Below are 14,493 nucleotides of genomic sequence, written 5' to 3'. Positions count from 1 at the left end.
AATAATATTAGATAAGACAGCTACAGATGAACATTGGCATCTTTAAAAGAAGCAGAATGTGCTTTTGCAGAGCATACTTGTAATAAAATTGCTCTTAAAACTTTGTGAGAGGAGACTGGTAGGGCAGAAGCATTTGCAATGGAAAAGAAGTGTCATCTTGAGCCACCTGTACAGCTGTTGCCACGTTGTTGGACAAGGAGCACACTGAAATGGTGCGAGTGTGGTAAATGGGGAAGGCTTTCCTTGGTGGTGAAACTCAGTATCTGGAGAGCAAGATCCAAAGTGTAGGGTAACGCACTTCCCTATCCTTTCCGTACCTTTCCTGTGGTTTCAATTCCTCGGATGGTGCAGAGATAGACAATTGCCCAGCAAGTTGCTAAGCACAAAATGAGCCACCACTGTAACGTGCCGCTCTCAGTGACATCGGGTGTTACGTTCAAAGTTTTCCTGTACCAAAAATAATTTACTGCGGTACTTTCATAACATTCTTCATTGAGCCCTGGAAAAAAATGTGGCAACTGTAAGAATAAATTTTAAAATTGGTAATATTTTCCCACTCACTGTATGGTTAGGAAGTGATACTTTATACTAATGGAGAGTGGCAGGATGGTCTCTTGTGGGCTGCCAAATCAAATGCAGAGATGGACTGAACTGGCCTTTCTGCACCGTCTGTAATGTGCAGCAAGACAAACTCTGTCATGGCAGGCTGAGACCGCAAGACTTAGATGGGAACTTCACCAGAACATCACCAGCATTTCTACAGGTGGTAACTTTCTAAATAGAAAAGGTGTCATACTCAGTGCAAGGTAAAATCGAAACTGTAGTTGTGGTGGAGATGATGAAATTTTTTTAGCTGTATGTCTACAAGTTGGTGGAGCCGTAACAAGATTCAGGCGCCTGAGGATACATCTAAGCCCAGGATCCTGGGGGGTATGTCATGGCCCTGTAGTGGGGCAAGATCCCAGGCATCAGCCTTTTTTGGTTCACGTTTCCAGGACTTCTGTGAGCAGGAACCTCGGCACCTGTGCCCAGGGGAGCGCACACTCCCCAGACAGGTTCTGCGCCGGGGGAAGAGGGCACCGGGAACATGATGTACGCCATGACCTACGCTCACCCCTCTGCCTATGTGCAACCTAAGTGCCTGAAGAGGATGCTGACAGAGGACCTTCAGGAAACCCACTGACCTGCTGTCTTTAGCTGGAAACCCAAGTTCCCGGGGTGCTGCAGCTCCTGCCTTTGCTCCTAGCCAGAATCAGGTGTGTCCTGAGAGCACGAGGCAGCCCTGTGCATTTCCAGGAGCTGGGTTTACACAGCGCGGAGCCAGCAGGAGCAGCACTGATAGCAATCCTTGGAACCGGCAGGCCCGGCACACACCAAGGCTGGGGGAGCTCTTTCTCCTTTCCCTGCCTGGTGGCACCTGAATACATCTCTTCCTCTGCCTAGGAGAGCACGCTAATTTTCTTGCAGTGCCTCCTGCTGAAGCTGCTGTCTTGCAGGCAATCCCACTCAAGTTTAACATAACCTTTTTTCCCCCCTCCTTCCCCAATTTCGAATCCCGTTATCTTTGCCTATCAGCTCAGATTACCTAATGCGCTGAGCAGAATAGCTCATGCAGGGCAGTTTGCCACCCTACTGCCATGAATGGCTGATAGCCCAAGTTGGAGAAATGATGGCTTATTCCGCTTGCGTGGAAGGGTCAGTCACCCTGTCGCAATTCTACAAAGGGAAAGAGCGTGTCTGTGGGCACAAGAATGATAAAGTGCTGCATTTCAGCAACATCCCGATGCTGCATCCACTGGTAGTAAGTTTGAGGTGGCTGAATCAGGTAAGTGGCTACAGGAAACCTCTCTTACTCTCCTGTGTAAACTCCAGAGCTTGGCATAATGGTATATTTTAGGAAGATAAACCTGAGGGTACAATAAAAAACACCTCCCTCCATTTTGAATTTTTTCCTATTGTATGTAATGCCAGCCTGTTCAATCAAGCTCTCAAACTGGCCCGTTTTTCCCATTTCTTGTGACCTTTCACTCACTTCTGAAACAGCCACCGTTCACAACAAAACCCTTAAAACCAAACAAATCAAAACCAATAAAATCAATTAAGCCACTAAGCAGAGCTCGGCAATCCTCGGAGTCCCCTGCCCCGTGGCTGCAGCAGGGAAGCACACTGCGGTGCTCCCAGGCAGTGATCTTGGTGGTGAATCAAATCTGGTTCACTCTTGCCTTGATAAATTCCTTTTCTTTTAGGGAGTCTTTTGTTATGCAGGCGATGTTAATTCAAGTATTTTCAACTAGAGGGAGGAAGCAAAGTGTCTCGCTCTTCCATCCTCGCCTTGCAGCCCTCCAGCGCCTGGAAGAGATGGCAGCTGCGGGTCCTTCTACTGTGGTTCGGGAGAAAGGACTGACCGAGGAGCCTGGCTCCGGGAGAGGTTTGTGGGGTGGTGGCCCAGTGGCAGGAGAGGACCCCCTGCCACCTGACCCTGGGGTGCAGAGCCATCAGCCCTGGCTGGATTAAAGAGAACAGGAAGATCTTTTAAAAGAGCAAAAGAAAACCTGACAAAAGACATAATTAAATTGTTATTTCTGATGTAAAAAAGGTAATATTGGTAAATCAACATTTTGCTCTTATTCTTCTGTAAAATAGAGCCATAACAGGACTGCCAAGTAGTAAAAATGGACTGGAAAATGCAGATTACATTAGAAATAATTACAAATTATAAATTTTTAATAGAACAGGTGCAGCAAATCCCAGTGGAGACAGTGGAGGAGATTTCTGGCTTGTAAGTCTTGAAATACTACAGAAATTCTAGCAGACAGAAAGTTAGGGCACATACCTTTGAAAAGCAAGAAAAGTGACCTGAATATATAGTGGCAAAATCTTGACCTCGACTCTGGGCTAAATAGTGGGAAAGCTGGCCTAGCTGGCAAAAGGCTGATGGAGAGGAGTAATCATGATTGTGGTCATTGTGGCTTTATGAAACTTCAAACAAAACTTGCTCTGGTGACATTGCAAGGTGGAGAATGAAGTAACTTGCAGGTGTGTGATGTACTACTGGTTTAGCCAAGTGACTTTCCAGCTACAAATTTACACTAAAAGTGTGGTTGCCCATGAAATGTCATTACACCTGGAGCTGGTGACCCTCTTTCAGTGTATGAGGACACTCATGTACTCAGACTTGCTGGTGTCCCTTCCTCAGCTCTGAATTAGAATAATTGGGCGTGCACCCAGACATACGCTGACCAGCGCAATCCCAGTTACCTCTGAATACGCAGTCTCTGGCTGTTGAATGGAAGTCTTTGGGTTGTAGCAGGGTGTATGAGTAATAAGCTAGGTAGTGAAAAGCTTTGCTGCTCTCGTCCTTTTAGTCCCAGCTTAAGTACGTGAGTCTGAAATAATGCCAGTTTAGTCTACGTTCAGCTAAGCCAGGTGGACTGGGAACAGCTGCCACTTGACTCACTTAGGAAGCAGCTCCCTGGAGAGAGCATTGCAATCGAGATGGAGAAGTGCAGGTTCTTCCCATCTTGGCACTGAAAAATCCATCCTTAAAGGACTTGTTCAATATTTTCTAAAAGATGCTTAACTAAAAATGCAGGTTTTTTGTATACCAAACTAGTTGATTAAAAAGTTGATCTCCAAAGCAGGTTTGGAAAACATTTGTTTAGGTCACTGTTTGGGACACCTGTGTCCTGAGAAATGAAAGAATCCTATTTCTTAAGGCCCAAATAATTTACTTCTGTAACAAAGATGGGGGATGTCTAATGGTCTTCCTACTCTAGCATAGTCCTAAGGTCTCCAAAAGAAAGTTGACTTCTGCTATGTTTTGTCTTTTTTCTTAGCTTCTTACTCAGATTGTTTCTTGCTCCCCTGGAACTTGTTGTCTCGTGTTCTGAACAAAAAAGAAAGCTGAAAAATCATTTTAGAGAACTGAGAGCAGTCTTCCTTATCCTGCCTAGGTACGCTGTCTGTCTTTGGTCTTACTAAAGGTTTTGTAATGGGTAGTGTGAATTTGGTCTGAGCCTCAAAGATTCCCTCTTTAGGCAGCTTCTCTGCTACCTCAAAAGTGTTTTGCTTATTTAGTTGCTTCTTTTTTTTTTTTTTTAAACACTATTATTTCATTTCCCATTTTGAAATCAAGCAAAAGGGGTCATGGACTCTCTGGCTTTTGTTATTCCTGCGAGGATGATGACTTTGAGTAGGCTATCATCACTCTCAGAGCTTTTTGACAGGAAGACAAACCAGGTGTCGTGCACAACTCAGGACCAAATCAAGTGTGGCTTCTCTTCTCAGGGGTTTCTTGATTAGCTGTTCTAGGAAGCTGTCTTGTTGGATGTGTAAAAGTAGTCTCAGCGATCTACAGGCAGAAACTAAAGTTCTCCAGTAAGGTTGTGTTTCCTGCTCGGGCAACTCAGATGATCTTTCTCAGGACATCATGGCAAATGAGCTGAAAGTTTTCTATAAGAGCTTGTTATGAGTCATAACCAATGCATCACCACCTAATGTAAACTCAAAAGTCTCATTTAAAGCAGTTACTGAAAGTAGTCATAAATTTGGTTCTTAATTATGCTAACAATCTCACATGTCTTGATAGGTAGTTTATGATAACAGACACGTGTGTCTCGATTAAGGACTATTTCTCTGTAGTCAGAAAGCAGAGGACGCTCTTTCAGACTGGTATTTGTATCATAGCACAAGCATAAGAAATAAACAAAACTTCCCTTTCCCCCTTGCTAGCCCCCAGACTCTGATATTTGCGATCTTCCTTTTGCTAGCAGTGACGCTCGAAGCGGTAGTTACCTGTTCTGTTTTCATTTAGAGGACAAACACTCCAAGGAAGAGGTTCTTGGAAGGAGTTCATGAAATACCACATCACCCAGGTTAAAACAGTGTTGTAGTATAAGCTCACCAGAACCGACACCATCCACGAACCAACCCCTGCAGAAAGCACAAGATCTCAGCTTAGAAAAGCTTTGGAAAAAATTATCAGTCACAGAACTTGCTCTTAGAAGCTCACGTTTCCTATTTTTTCAAGATTTTTTGTTTCCCCCCAAGAGATTTTCACAGGGAAGGTGGGAATTTGTGTCCTCAGTAGCCAAACACCGGTGCACAGTCCCCCAGCTCACCAGCCCTGCTCCAAGAAGGCTGATACTCTTTACTTACATAGAAGATGAGGGTTGAAACCTTTGCGCTAGTATATAATACATTGTTTTCTACCACACAGGACAACTTCTATAGCAGATACCAAAAGAGACTGAAGTTTCACAGCACGCTATAGCTGCGTGAGGGCACTCTTTTGTCCCAAATCATGCACGTATGCCCTAACCTGGTAAGTATTTTACTGCTACAATAAGGAAGGAAGAATAGCAACAGCAGGGTTTCTGCGTGCTTGCATTTTTGCAAAGGGAAGATGGACATGCCTAATCATAGGAGATGGGTTTAGCTAGAGGCACCACCCTGCTGCTTGGTATTTCTTCCTGGTTGCCCTCAGGCCCTTAGATAACTCCTCTAACCCACCCCTTCTCCTCTCACACATGTCCACAGGCATGGCTGTTGCTGCCAATCCAATTTTCAGGCACCTGCTTAAAGCAGGACGTGATGCAGCAGTGCTGGCTGGAGCATCTGAGGGCTTTTGCTTGCCCCTGAAGGCAGGAGGGTGCTATCTTAAAACCAGTAGAGCCGATAGCTCAGCCCTCTAATGGTGGCTGCTCCCATTCACTTTTTGCAGCCTAACAATGCACACAGGACACAAGATATAGTTTTTCAGTGTATATTAAATTAAATAATAAAAAAAATTGCTGGTACAGGACTGCACACAGGTCTGATGCACACTGCCATGTGGATTGTCCCTCGTGCCCAGCCATGTTAATAATCTCCCTTCAGTAGCCCTACTGTGCCCCCCTCTCATGAAGGGAAACTATCTCAGGTGCTTTAGGGTCTTTAGGAGGTGCCAGACTCCCGTGCCTGATTTCATATCTTTCTGTCTCCCCTCCAGTCCCTGGAAGGAGAAGACTGGCTCCTGGAGGGGGTCTGACAGAGGAACAACAAGCACTGTGGGCAGGCAGCTCTTGTGTAAGCTCCAAGATATATATGGTGGGAAAGGGGCAGTGTTGGCTAGCAGAGCTCATAATTGTTATGCTTCCCACAGCAAAGGTTATGAGGTTTGTGTTTAAGTCTCCCACGTGCCTGGGGTAACACCTAATGCGACCAATGTCCTAAGGAGCATCAGGCACAGGTCTGTAGGAGGTGAGTGCTGGGTGGGAGCTCAGCTGCAGTTCTTTGAGTTGGGACCCCGAGAGACGTACCGACTCCTCCGAGGTAAGGCGAGATGGTGTTCCAGGCACCGATGCTGCCTTTCCTCAGGCATTGCCCTAGGGCCAGTTCAAGATGCAACAGTGGGATTCCTTCAAAGAGAAGAGCGATGAAGTATGGGATCAGGAATGCCCCTGAAAACACAATTAAGTGCAATTGAGCCACGTGATTAGCTGCATCTCACTGAAATTACTGTTTTGTAATTTGTCTGCTTTATGACCCTAACAAAGTCCTTGTGGGATGTGTTGAGAGAGGGAGCATTGCCAGGGATACCTGCCAAGTAACATCTGTTACTGGCAATTTTGTTGGTGAAGGTATAGGAGGAAGGACTGGGATGCTTAGCGCTGCAGGATGCTTCCCCTCAGGCACTGCCACAGCGCATTATAAATCTCAGTATTTTCTCCATTTCCCTTTCTTTTAAGCATCTTCTTTTCTCCCTCTGCTCATAAGTCCTAAGGGTTTGCCTCTCCCCTATACTGCATTGCCTCGTTTCCCTCCTTAAAGCTCTCGGGCATCTGCTCCTCCATCCTCTCCTGGTAAAGCAGGATTTTGTGCTGGAGGCCCCCAAGAGACCAAGTTACTTTACTGCATGAAGTTCTGCTCGAAGCACAGAGCCTCTGGCTAATGAAAAACTGAAAGCAAGGCTGAAGTTGTTCTGTGAGTCTTGGGAGCAACGAAACCTGGTTTCCTCCTGATTTGTATCTTCTACGCCTTCTCTGTTTTTCTTGTAGCGGCTCCCTTGGGCCAGAGGCAGCACGTGCTGTGGGGTGCCTGCGGGCAGGTTTCAACCCTGCTGTCAGCCTGGCTGGTTCCTGCAAAATGATGTGCAACGCATCATCTCCCCCATCTTCCCTCAGAAGGGACGTGGGTATGGGTCTCCCTCCTTCGCACAGATACTGATTTTCATGAGACCAGGAGAAGTTTCATCAGTATGTTTAAAGCACCTGCCCAAATGCCCAACTAAATTAAAATGGTCTAATAGATTGAAGTTTATTGCCATGACCAATAACCACTGCGACCACAAAGCCTCTTTTCCTTGGGGAAACAAAGACAGAAGTCCTGCCTCAGCCCCCTCCCAATCCTACCAGCTCATACAGGCTCCATGCTCCTCATCGCTTTGTCAATAAACATGTGCCTTGTTATACCATTTCAATTTTGCCTCCAAATCTCATATCTGAGTCTGCCCAGCTCTGCTCTTCCAGCTCTGGAAATATTCTCCCCTCCCTCCACGCTGGCAGGGAGAGCAGCATCAGCATCACCATCACCATCTGAGAGCGGAGCAGCCCAGCTGTCGGCTCCATCTTCGGCTCTGAGAGGGAGGTGGGGGAATGCACAAGGATCTCTGGTCTCTTCCTGGAAGGGCTCCCGTGTTTTGCAATCACTGACTATTTAGAAAGGCTGGGCAGATAAATTGAGTCACTTGGGCTCAGTATTGCAATAACTTTGCTACCTATTGCTAGGTGCTGCAATAACTACATGCAGTACCCGGAGAAGGTGTGTTGTTTAATGGTTTAGCCCTTTATCAAGAAATACATAGGAACAGAGATTGGCAAAGCTTTTCTCAGTGAAGGACTGTTTTTAATTTGCCAAAGGTGGAAATAAATGTCTCTCCTTAAGATCTGAATTCTTAGCTTTTAACTGCTAAGAAGCAGATTTGAAAAAGGAGTCTCACTGTTAATTCCTAGAATGTTAAATCCTCAGTTTGGATCCTTGGTACCCCTGCTCAGTAGTTCCCTTGCTTGGAGGAAGCCCTAAAGTGGCTGTTATAACCACCACCACCCACCCCCCACCCTGCCCAAGAGAGTGATTGAGAGGGAATTAAGGACCACAATAATTTGTTTATTTTTAAGTGTTCTACCACCTGATGAAATCTCACCTGGAGCTACCTACTGAAGGTCCCATGTAAATACTAAGGAATTTGCCGGTCCCTTCTGCAAGAATTTAGTAACCTCTTGCCATGTTCAGTCCTGCGCTATCCTTCAAACCTGCTGCAATATCCCCCTCCACAGCACACCTGAGGCCACCCACCCAGCCCTCCTGACAGCCCGATGCCTTGGGCTGGCTCCTGGGAAGAGCAAAACGTTCGTGTGAGTGACGGGAGCACCGCAGTGCAGAGCCCTTTGCTTGTTTGCCCAGCTGCCGGGCTGCACACCAGCTCCGGGCGGCAGCTGTTTCGCTGCAATCCATGCAATGCTGAGCCCTTGCTAGCAGAGCACTCTGTGAGGGACCGACCTATCTCCCGTATCATATCTCCCTGGAAATAACTGTGTAATAATTAGTGCAAACTGCCCTCTGTTATCTCTCTCCCCTTTTCTGTTTGCTAGTTGAACTATTGACAGCAGAGCATGTTTAGATATTCTGCTGATAAAGGCCTGTTTACTTTGTGCTGGTTTGTACGTATCTCCAGTCATATTTACAGCGTGGCAAAACATAATGTTACACTTGGAAAGAAACTACTGTTTTTCTGTGAGAATAATATAAAAAGTACGCTATCTGCAAATATGAAAATATGGCAGAAGATTGGAATAAGAAGAAATAGTTAACAGAAATAATCTTCCTTGAACCCAATTCAAATAAATGGTTTGCAGTGTAAAAATATGTTTTCAGTTATTCATTCCTTTGCTTTACAGTATTTTTAGGCAAAAAGGAAACAGTCAGGAAAAGCATAGGCAGTCTACTCAAGCACTTGAAGCTTACTCTTTTCCACAATAAAATCCCCTACCTGTAGAAAGAAAAAGGATACTAGAAAGGTATCAGATACCTGATAGTGAGTAGGAACCCTCTAGCACCATATAGTCAAGGGCTCTGTTTAATAGATAGGGGAGGATGTGCCAGAAGGCAGAATTTAAATACTTTAAAAAAAAAAAAAAAGCCATGAGAAATCTAAACGTGGAAAAAGCAAGAAGAAAATCCAAGAAGCAGAATGAAGCAGCAAGCTGGTACCTAACACAGAGCATGTATCACAAAACAGAGCATTCAAACACAGGCACAGCAAAACCCTATCAGCACCCATATGACGTGTAGCACCAGTGCAGCAGAAACTCAGTAGCTTTGGCTTCCATGAGGCATGGGAAAAGGAAAAATTAGCAGAAACAATCATAAAGTGCCAATAAGCAAATTATTCTGTATCTGGATGTTCTATGTATATTTATATCTAGATAGTCTAGATCTATCTGCTCCACAGTGAAAGGCAAATAAATGACATACGTAAGACGCAAGCCCAGGGAGGAACCTCTAAAAACAAAAATTTAGCTTCAGTAACTTTTTTCCTCTCAAAAAATGAATAAGGAAAATGATAGTGATCAAGCATTTGTAAGTACCTTAAAAGCCTGGAGAAATGCCCATAAAAATCAGAAGTATCACCAGGTCATGATTTAGTTGCATCCCTGAAGCATGATGTAGGAAAATGTTAATCTACACCATTCCTTCTGTCAGAAAGACACTCAAGATGCATAAAGCATCCGTCCTGCAAGTAGATACAAGCATTACTAAAAGAAGGTCAAGGAAAAAAAACCCAAACAGTCCAAAATCTACCAGAGTTAAAAGTTGTTTTGGAATGAGATCCTGCACAAGGATACCGCAAAGCCAAGGAACAATCTGTGTGCACATGAGAAGGCACAGAAAGTCTACTAGAGCTTTTTCAAATCAGGCTATCAACAACTACAGATACTGCACATATTGGTAAGTTGGTTTCATTAACAATAGAGTCCCAAGGGACACGAAGCACCAGCATGTAGCACGATCGGTATCGTTGCTAACTCAGAAGAACCATTAGAGTGGAGATAGCTCTATAGTCACGTCAGTAGAAAAGAAAATACCTGGTGCACTCCAGATACACTGAGGGTTTTTAAAACCTGACGCCCTCGATTGCAATATACAGCCAAATCGGGTCGGAGAAGCAACGCTCAACCATATTCAGCCCTCTGCCTGCAAAATGACACTTGAAGGGCACAATCTTTATTGTATCACCAACACATGACAACCTGGAGGAAAAGTGCACGAACTACTAGGTGGCCTGCTGAGAGTTGCTGATGCACTGGAGGGCAGAATGACCAGGAGGCTAACGAGGAACCGCAGTCTAAAGCTGGCAACCAGCAAAGCAGAGTGAAACAGCCAAATTGGTTTCGTCACCTCGTAGAAAGAGAGAGAAACAGACCTGACTAGTGGAAATGCAAAGCAGTTTGAAGTATCAGCCAGGGGACCTCCCAATCAAGATGTACCAAGACCAGCAGAAATTGATGAGCCTCAGTGAGAAGCAGAGCAGAAAAACTTTGCTTGATGTTGGGGTACCAATGAAGACTTCCTAAATGGTGGAGAAAAACTTAGAGGAACTGATCCACGTGCTCTGTAGTGCATCTTGCCTGTGCCTGCAGATCAGCCAGCAGAAGTAAGGCAAGTAACTTGAAATGATGATCTAAAGACACAACAGCATTTGAAAGGCCAGAATATGAATAATAAATTTCCTTCAGATCAGAGATTTAGGAATGGAAACAAATATAAGGAAGACTGAAGTGACCTGGAAAGTGGCAAAATAGTAATTCCAAAGGAAACGCATCTGTAGAGTCCGAAAAATTCAGAAAGCACATGTCCATGCAACCCCATGCAACGCTACAGGCTTGGGGAAGAGTGGCTGGAAAGCTGCCTGGCCGAAAAGGACCTGGGGGTGTCGGTCGACAGCCGGCTGAACATGAGCCAGCAGTGTGCCCAGGTGGCCAAGAAGGCCAACAGCATCCTGGCTTGTATCAGGAATAGTGTGGCCAGCAGGAGCAGGGGGGTGATTGTCCCCCTGTACTTGGCGCTGGTGAGGCCGCACCTGGAATACTGTGTCCAGTGTTGGGCCCCTCAATACAAGAAAGACATTGAGGTGCTGGAGTGTGTCCAGAGAAGGGCAACGAAGCTGGTGAAGAGGCTGCAGTACAAGTCTTACGAAACTTGGCAGCATTGAGTTTCCCATGTAAATGGCTGTATCTCCTTGAGCAACAATGAAGGCACTAAAGTCATGTCCAGAAAGCCAAGGGGGCAATAGCTATTTCAAACAAAGATGGGTAACACCCGTAGATCAACTTATAAACTAACCTTGGTGAACTTTCCTATGAAATACTCATGACTGAAGGATGCAAGTGAGCAGCACCCATGTGCAAGCGTGCACCAACTTGAGCTGTAAAGGGCAACCAAATACAACAAGTTATGAAAGGATCAAGCCCAAATGCCATAGGTTTTCACAAAGGACTTGAGCAGGACATGGTAACAATACAGAAAATTAAGTTTGTTACTTGTAACATAATTAATTTTTCTATCAGTGAGTGAACTGTTCTGCTCTTTCCAACATACTTTTTTTTTTTACTGTGTCTTCCAGGTATACCTCATGTTCCTCTCAGATTTTATTTTCCTTCTGAGGACACAATGAGCCAGGCAACTGCATTTCGTAGCAAGTTGTAGTTCAAATTCTAGCAAAGGGTCAGGTAGGCCACGGGTTATGAAAGTCTGTAAATCATTGCCCCAGAAGTAAACAGTTCTCCCTTTTTAGCAGGACTTTAGTGTTTATGTGTATTTATTTTCCTAGAAAGAAACTGTATGTTATATTAAAGATATTTTTCAGTCATCCTGTAGGCTCAGGCACTATGCACATTTTTACTAGCTATAATCAAAAGTAAACCACTGCAGTTAGTTCCAGCTAGAACTGGTTGGTTTTTTTTAAGTATACTCAGATGACTGTATGTGTACACATGTAGCTATATGGCTTGTTTGAGTCTCAGTTTTAAGTGGCAAACTATATACTGGGCCATTTAGAGACTTCTTTTCAATCCCAGTTGCCTGGGAACCTTTGTGTTTGTCTCCACTTACTGTGGCAAACAACCTTCATATCCATTAGTCATGAAAAGTAAATAACTAACTTAACTCAGGCAATAAATCCAAATAATCAGTAACGACAGCGGGTGATAAATGTCAGCAAAACTGATATTATATTAGATCCGAGTTACTGAGTAACACTAATGTGCGATGAATAAGGTCCAGAGGTCTGATGAGAACAGCTGACATGTGACAAATATATAAGCACTTATTTTTATCTCTTGTTTTTGAAAAGATCTAGAAATAAGGAAAAGTGCATTGCCTAACTCTTAAACACTTGGAAATCATCTGAACCAGCTGTGAAACTGTGATCTGTACCCCAGAAGCTGCTCAGCCTTAGAGCATGTCCATGCCATGTCCATACCAGGTTTCACCGCGCTCGTGGCTGTGGCTGTGGCACAGAGCCACTGCCCCTCTCAGGGCTCCTGGTTAACCACGGTGCTGCTGGTCTCTCCCATGTTCACGTCTTCAGATGCACACAGGCAGGATTTATACTCCAGTACCCCTGATAATCTCTTGGGCTTTTGCATCTGAGTTGTTTGCTTTCAAAAAGGCAACCCCAAATCACATCACTGCCTTAAATTAGCAGAAGGAAAACACAACTACGTTATACACTGGTGTAAACCCAACAGCTCTGTCTTCTCGGTGGTCTTCATGACTCACTCAAACTCTTGCAATGCCAGCTTTCTGGGATACATTATTCACAAACCCCACAGCAGTTCGTCACCAAGTCCATCCTGCTGTTGACGTCTCTGAGCCCTTTGTTAAAATCCAGTGACCAAACATTGGCTGTACATCCATACATTCACCTTTATTCACTGCTGTCTTGTGCCTCTGTTTGTAGTGATGCAAAGTAGCTATATGCCATTACTGAGTCTGCTAGCTATTTTAATCTGATTTTTCACTGGCAAAATTACTACTCATGGAGCAAAGAAACGACAGCATTTTCCTATTTTTATTATCTTTAAACCTGCTCTAAACCCTGTCTTTTTTGTTCCTAGCAGCTCCTGTGGGATGTACCAGTGCTCAGAAGCTGGATACACAAGCAAACAGACTTTCTGAGCACTGTGCAGTCCATAAGGCAGGTCACCGAGGGTCTCCTTGCACTCAGACTCACGCTCCTCCTGGGGTGGTAGAGGTCTGTAGGGCAGGGATGCAGGGGATCCTGAAGGGGAGGGATGGAGGGGAGAGATCAAACCTCAGTAGGAGGTGAGTGTTGCTGATCTTCTGAAGTGAGGCTGTGATCTGAAGAAGTTGAAAAACAGCTGGCCCCAACTAGTCCCCCACTTCCAGCATGGAGAAACAGCCCTTGGTGCTTCATGGGAAGGTGTGAGAGCCTTTTTATGGTCAGTAGAATGATGTTTCATCTTAATCCATAATAGAAATTTGCACAAAATCCTGAAGCACGAAGTTCATGCAGCCTCATGCAGTTGGTGGTCCCAGAAGCAGCTCTGTGTAATGAGATGTGCGGAGGAGCTGCGGCTTGCTATGGTCCCGTCTGTGAGTTTCCAACCTTCCACTGAGCGCTTTGTGTTAATTGTTCACTACATTACAAAAATATCACATTATGTTAATTTTATTATGTTGTTTGTTAATACTGAATGCTTGCTCCCTTGCTCCAAGATAGAAAAGCCACCTGAGATGCGGTAGGGTATTTGTCTGACCTGCAGCTCCTGCTCCAGAAGATCATCTTCCTTGCAGGCCCCATGCCATATCCGCTATGGGGATGTCTCTCTAAAGACATGTTTATCACGTCGCATTAATGCATGTATTGTTAACTGAAGTGACAGGCTTTTTCCAGCCATGGGCAAACGCAGAGAAACAACGTGCTTGCACCTATGGCTTTCTCATCACCCAGTTATGGCACTCGTCTGAGAGAGTTATGCTGGGTTTCACATCTTGCAAATAAATAATGGAAAATTTTAAGTCTCCTGGCAGTAACGTAACCTACTGCTTCTTCTCTTTTCTTATTTGAATTTGAGTAATCGTAGCTTCCAGCTGTTACATATTCAACGTTAAAGAGCTCCTTGCACCAAAATGATTTCCATTTGCTTGCTTATAGACTATGATAAACGTGCTCTTTCATTTTCAATTTCATGAGCTAAATAGATTGGATTCTTAAGTCATTCCTTGTCCCATAAGTTTTCCAGACCTTGAATAATCACTGGGGCTTTTCTGCATTTTGTCTAAATTTTCAAGTTGATTTTGAAAGGTGGACTTTCAGAAGAGGTCAGAAGTTCAGAAGTTGTCTTAGTATCTGTAGCAATACCTCCACCTACATCCTAGTGCTCTGCTTATATATGCCAAGATTCTTTTTGTTGATACAACCTGCTGAAT

At 44.6% G+C, this 14,493-nt stretch overlaps 1 protein-coding gene across 1 annotated transcript in view; it reads right to left on the bottom strand.

The window, feature by feature from the left end:
* The window catches only part of LOC104028806 (sodium-dependent neutral amino acid transporter B(0)AT3), a 29,313-nt gene that overhangs the window by 13,659 nt on the left and 1,161 nt on the right, over positions 1–14,493 (bottom strand). Inside the window, exons 2-4 of the mRNA XM_075706442.1 lie at positions 6,300–6,440; positions 4,795–4,932; positions 318–499 (exon numbers count right to left, since the gene is read on the bottom strand). Coding sequence (XP_075562557.1) covers positions 318–499; positions 4,795–4,932; positions 6,300–6,440 — 461 coding nt within the window. The remainder of the gene's footprint in view (positions 1–317; positions 500–4,794; positions 4,933–6,299; positions 6,441–14,493) is intronic.

Source organism: Pelecanus crispus, chromosome 2 (assembly GCF_030463565.1).
Source record: "Pelecanus crispus isolate bPelCri1 chromosome 2, bPelCri1.pri, whole genome shotgun sequence".
NCBI lineage: Eukaryota > Metazoa > Chordata > Aves > Pelecaniformes > Pelecanidae > Pelecanus > Pelecanus crispus.
Note: the sequence above shows the minus strand (reverse complement) of the source record. Positions and strands in the feature narration are given on the sequence as shown.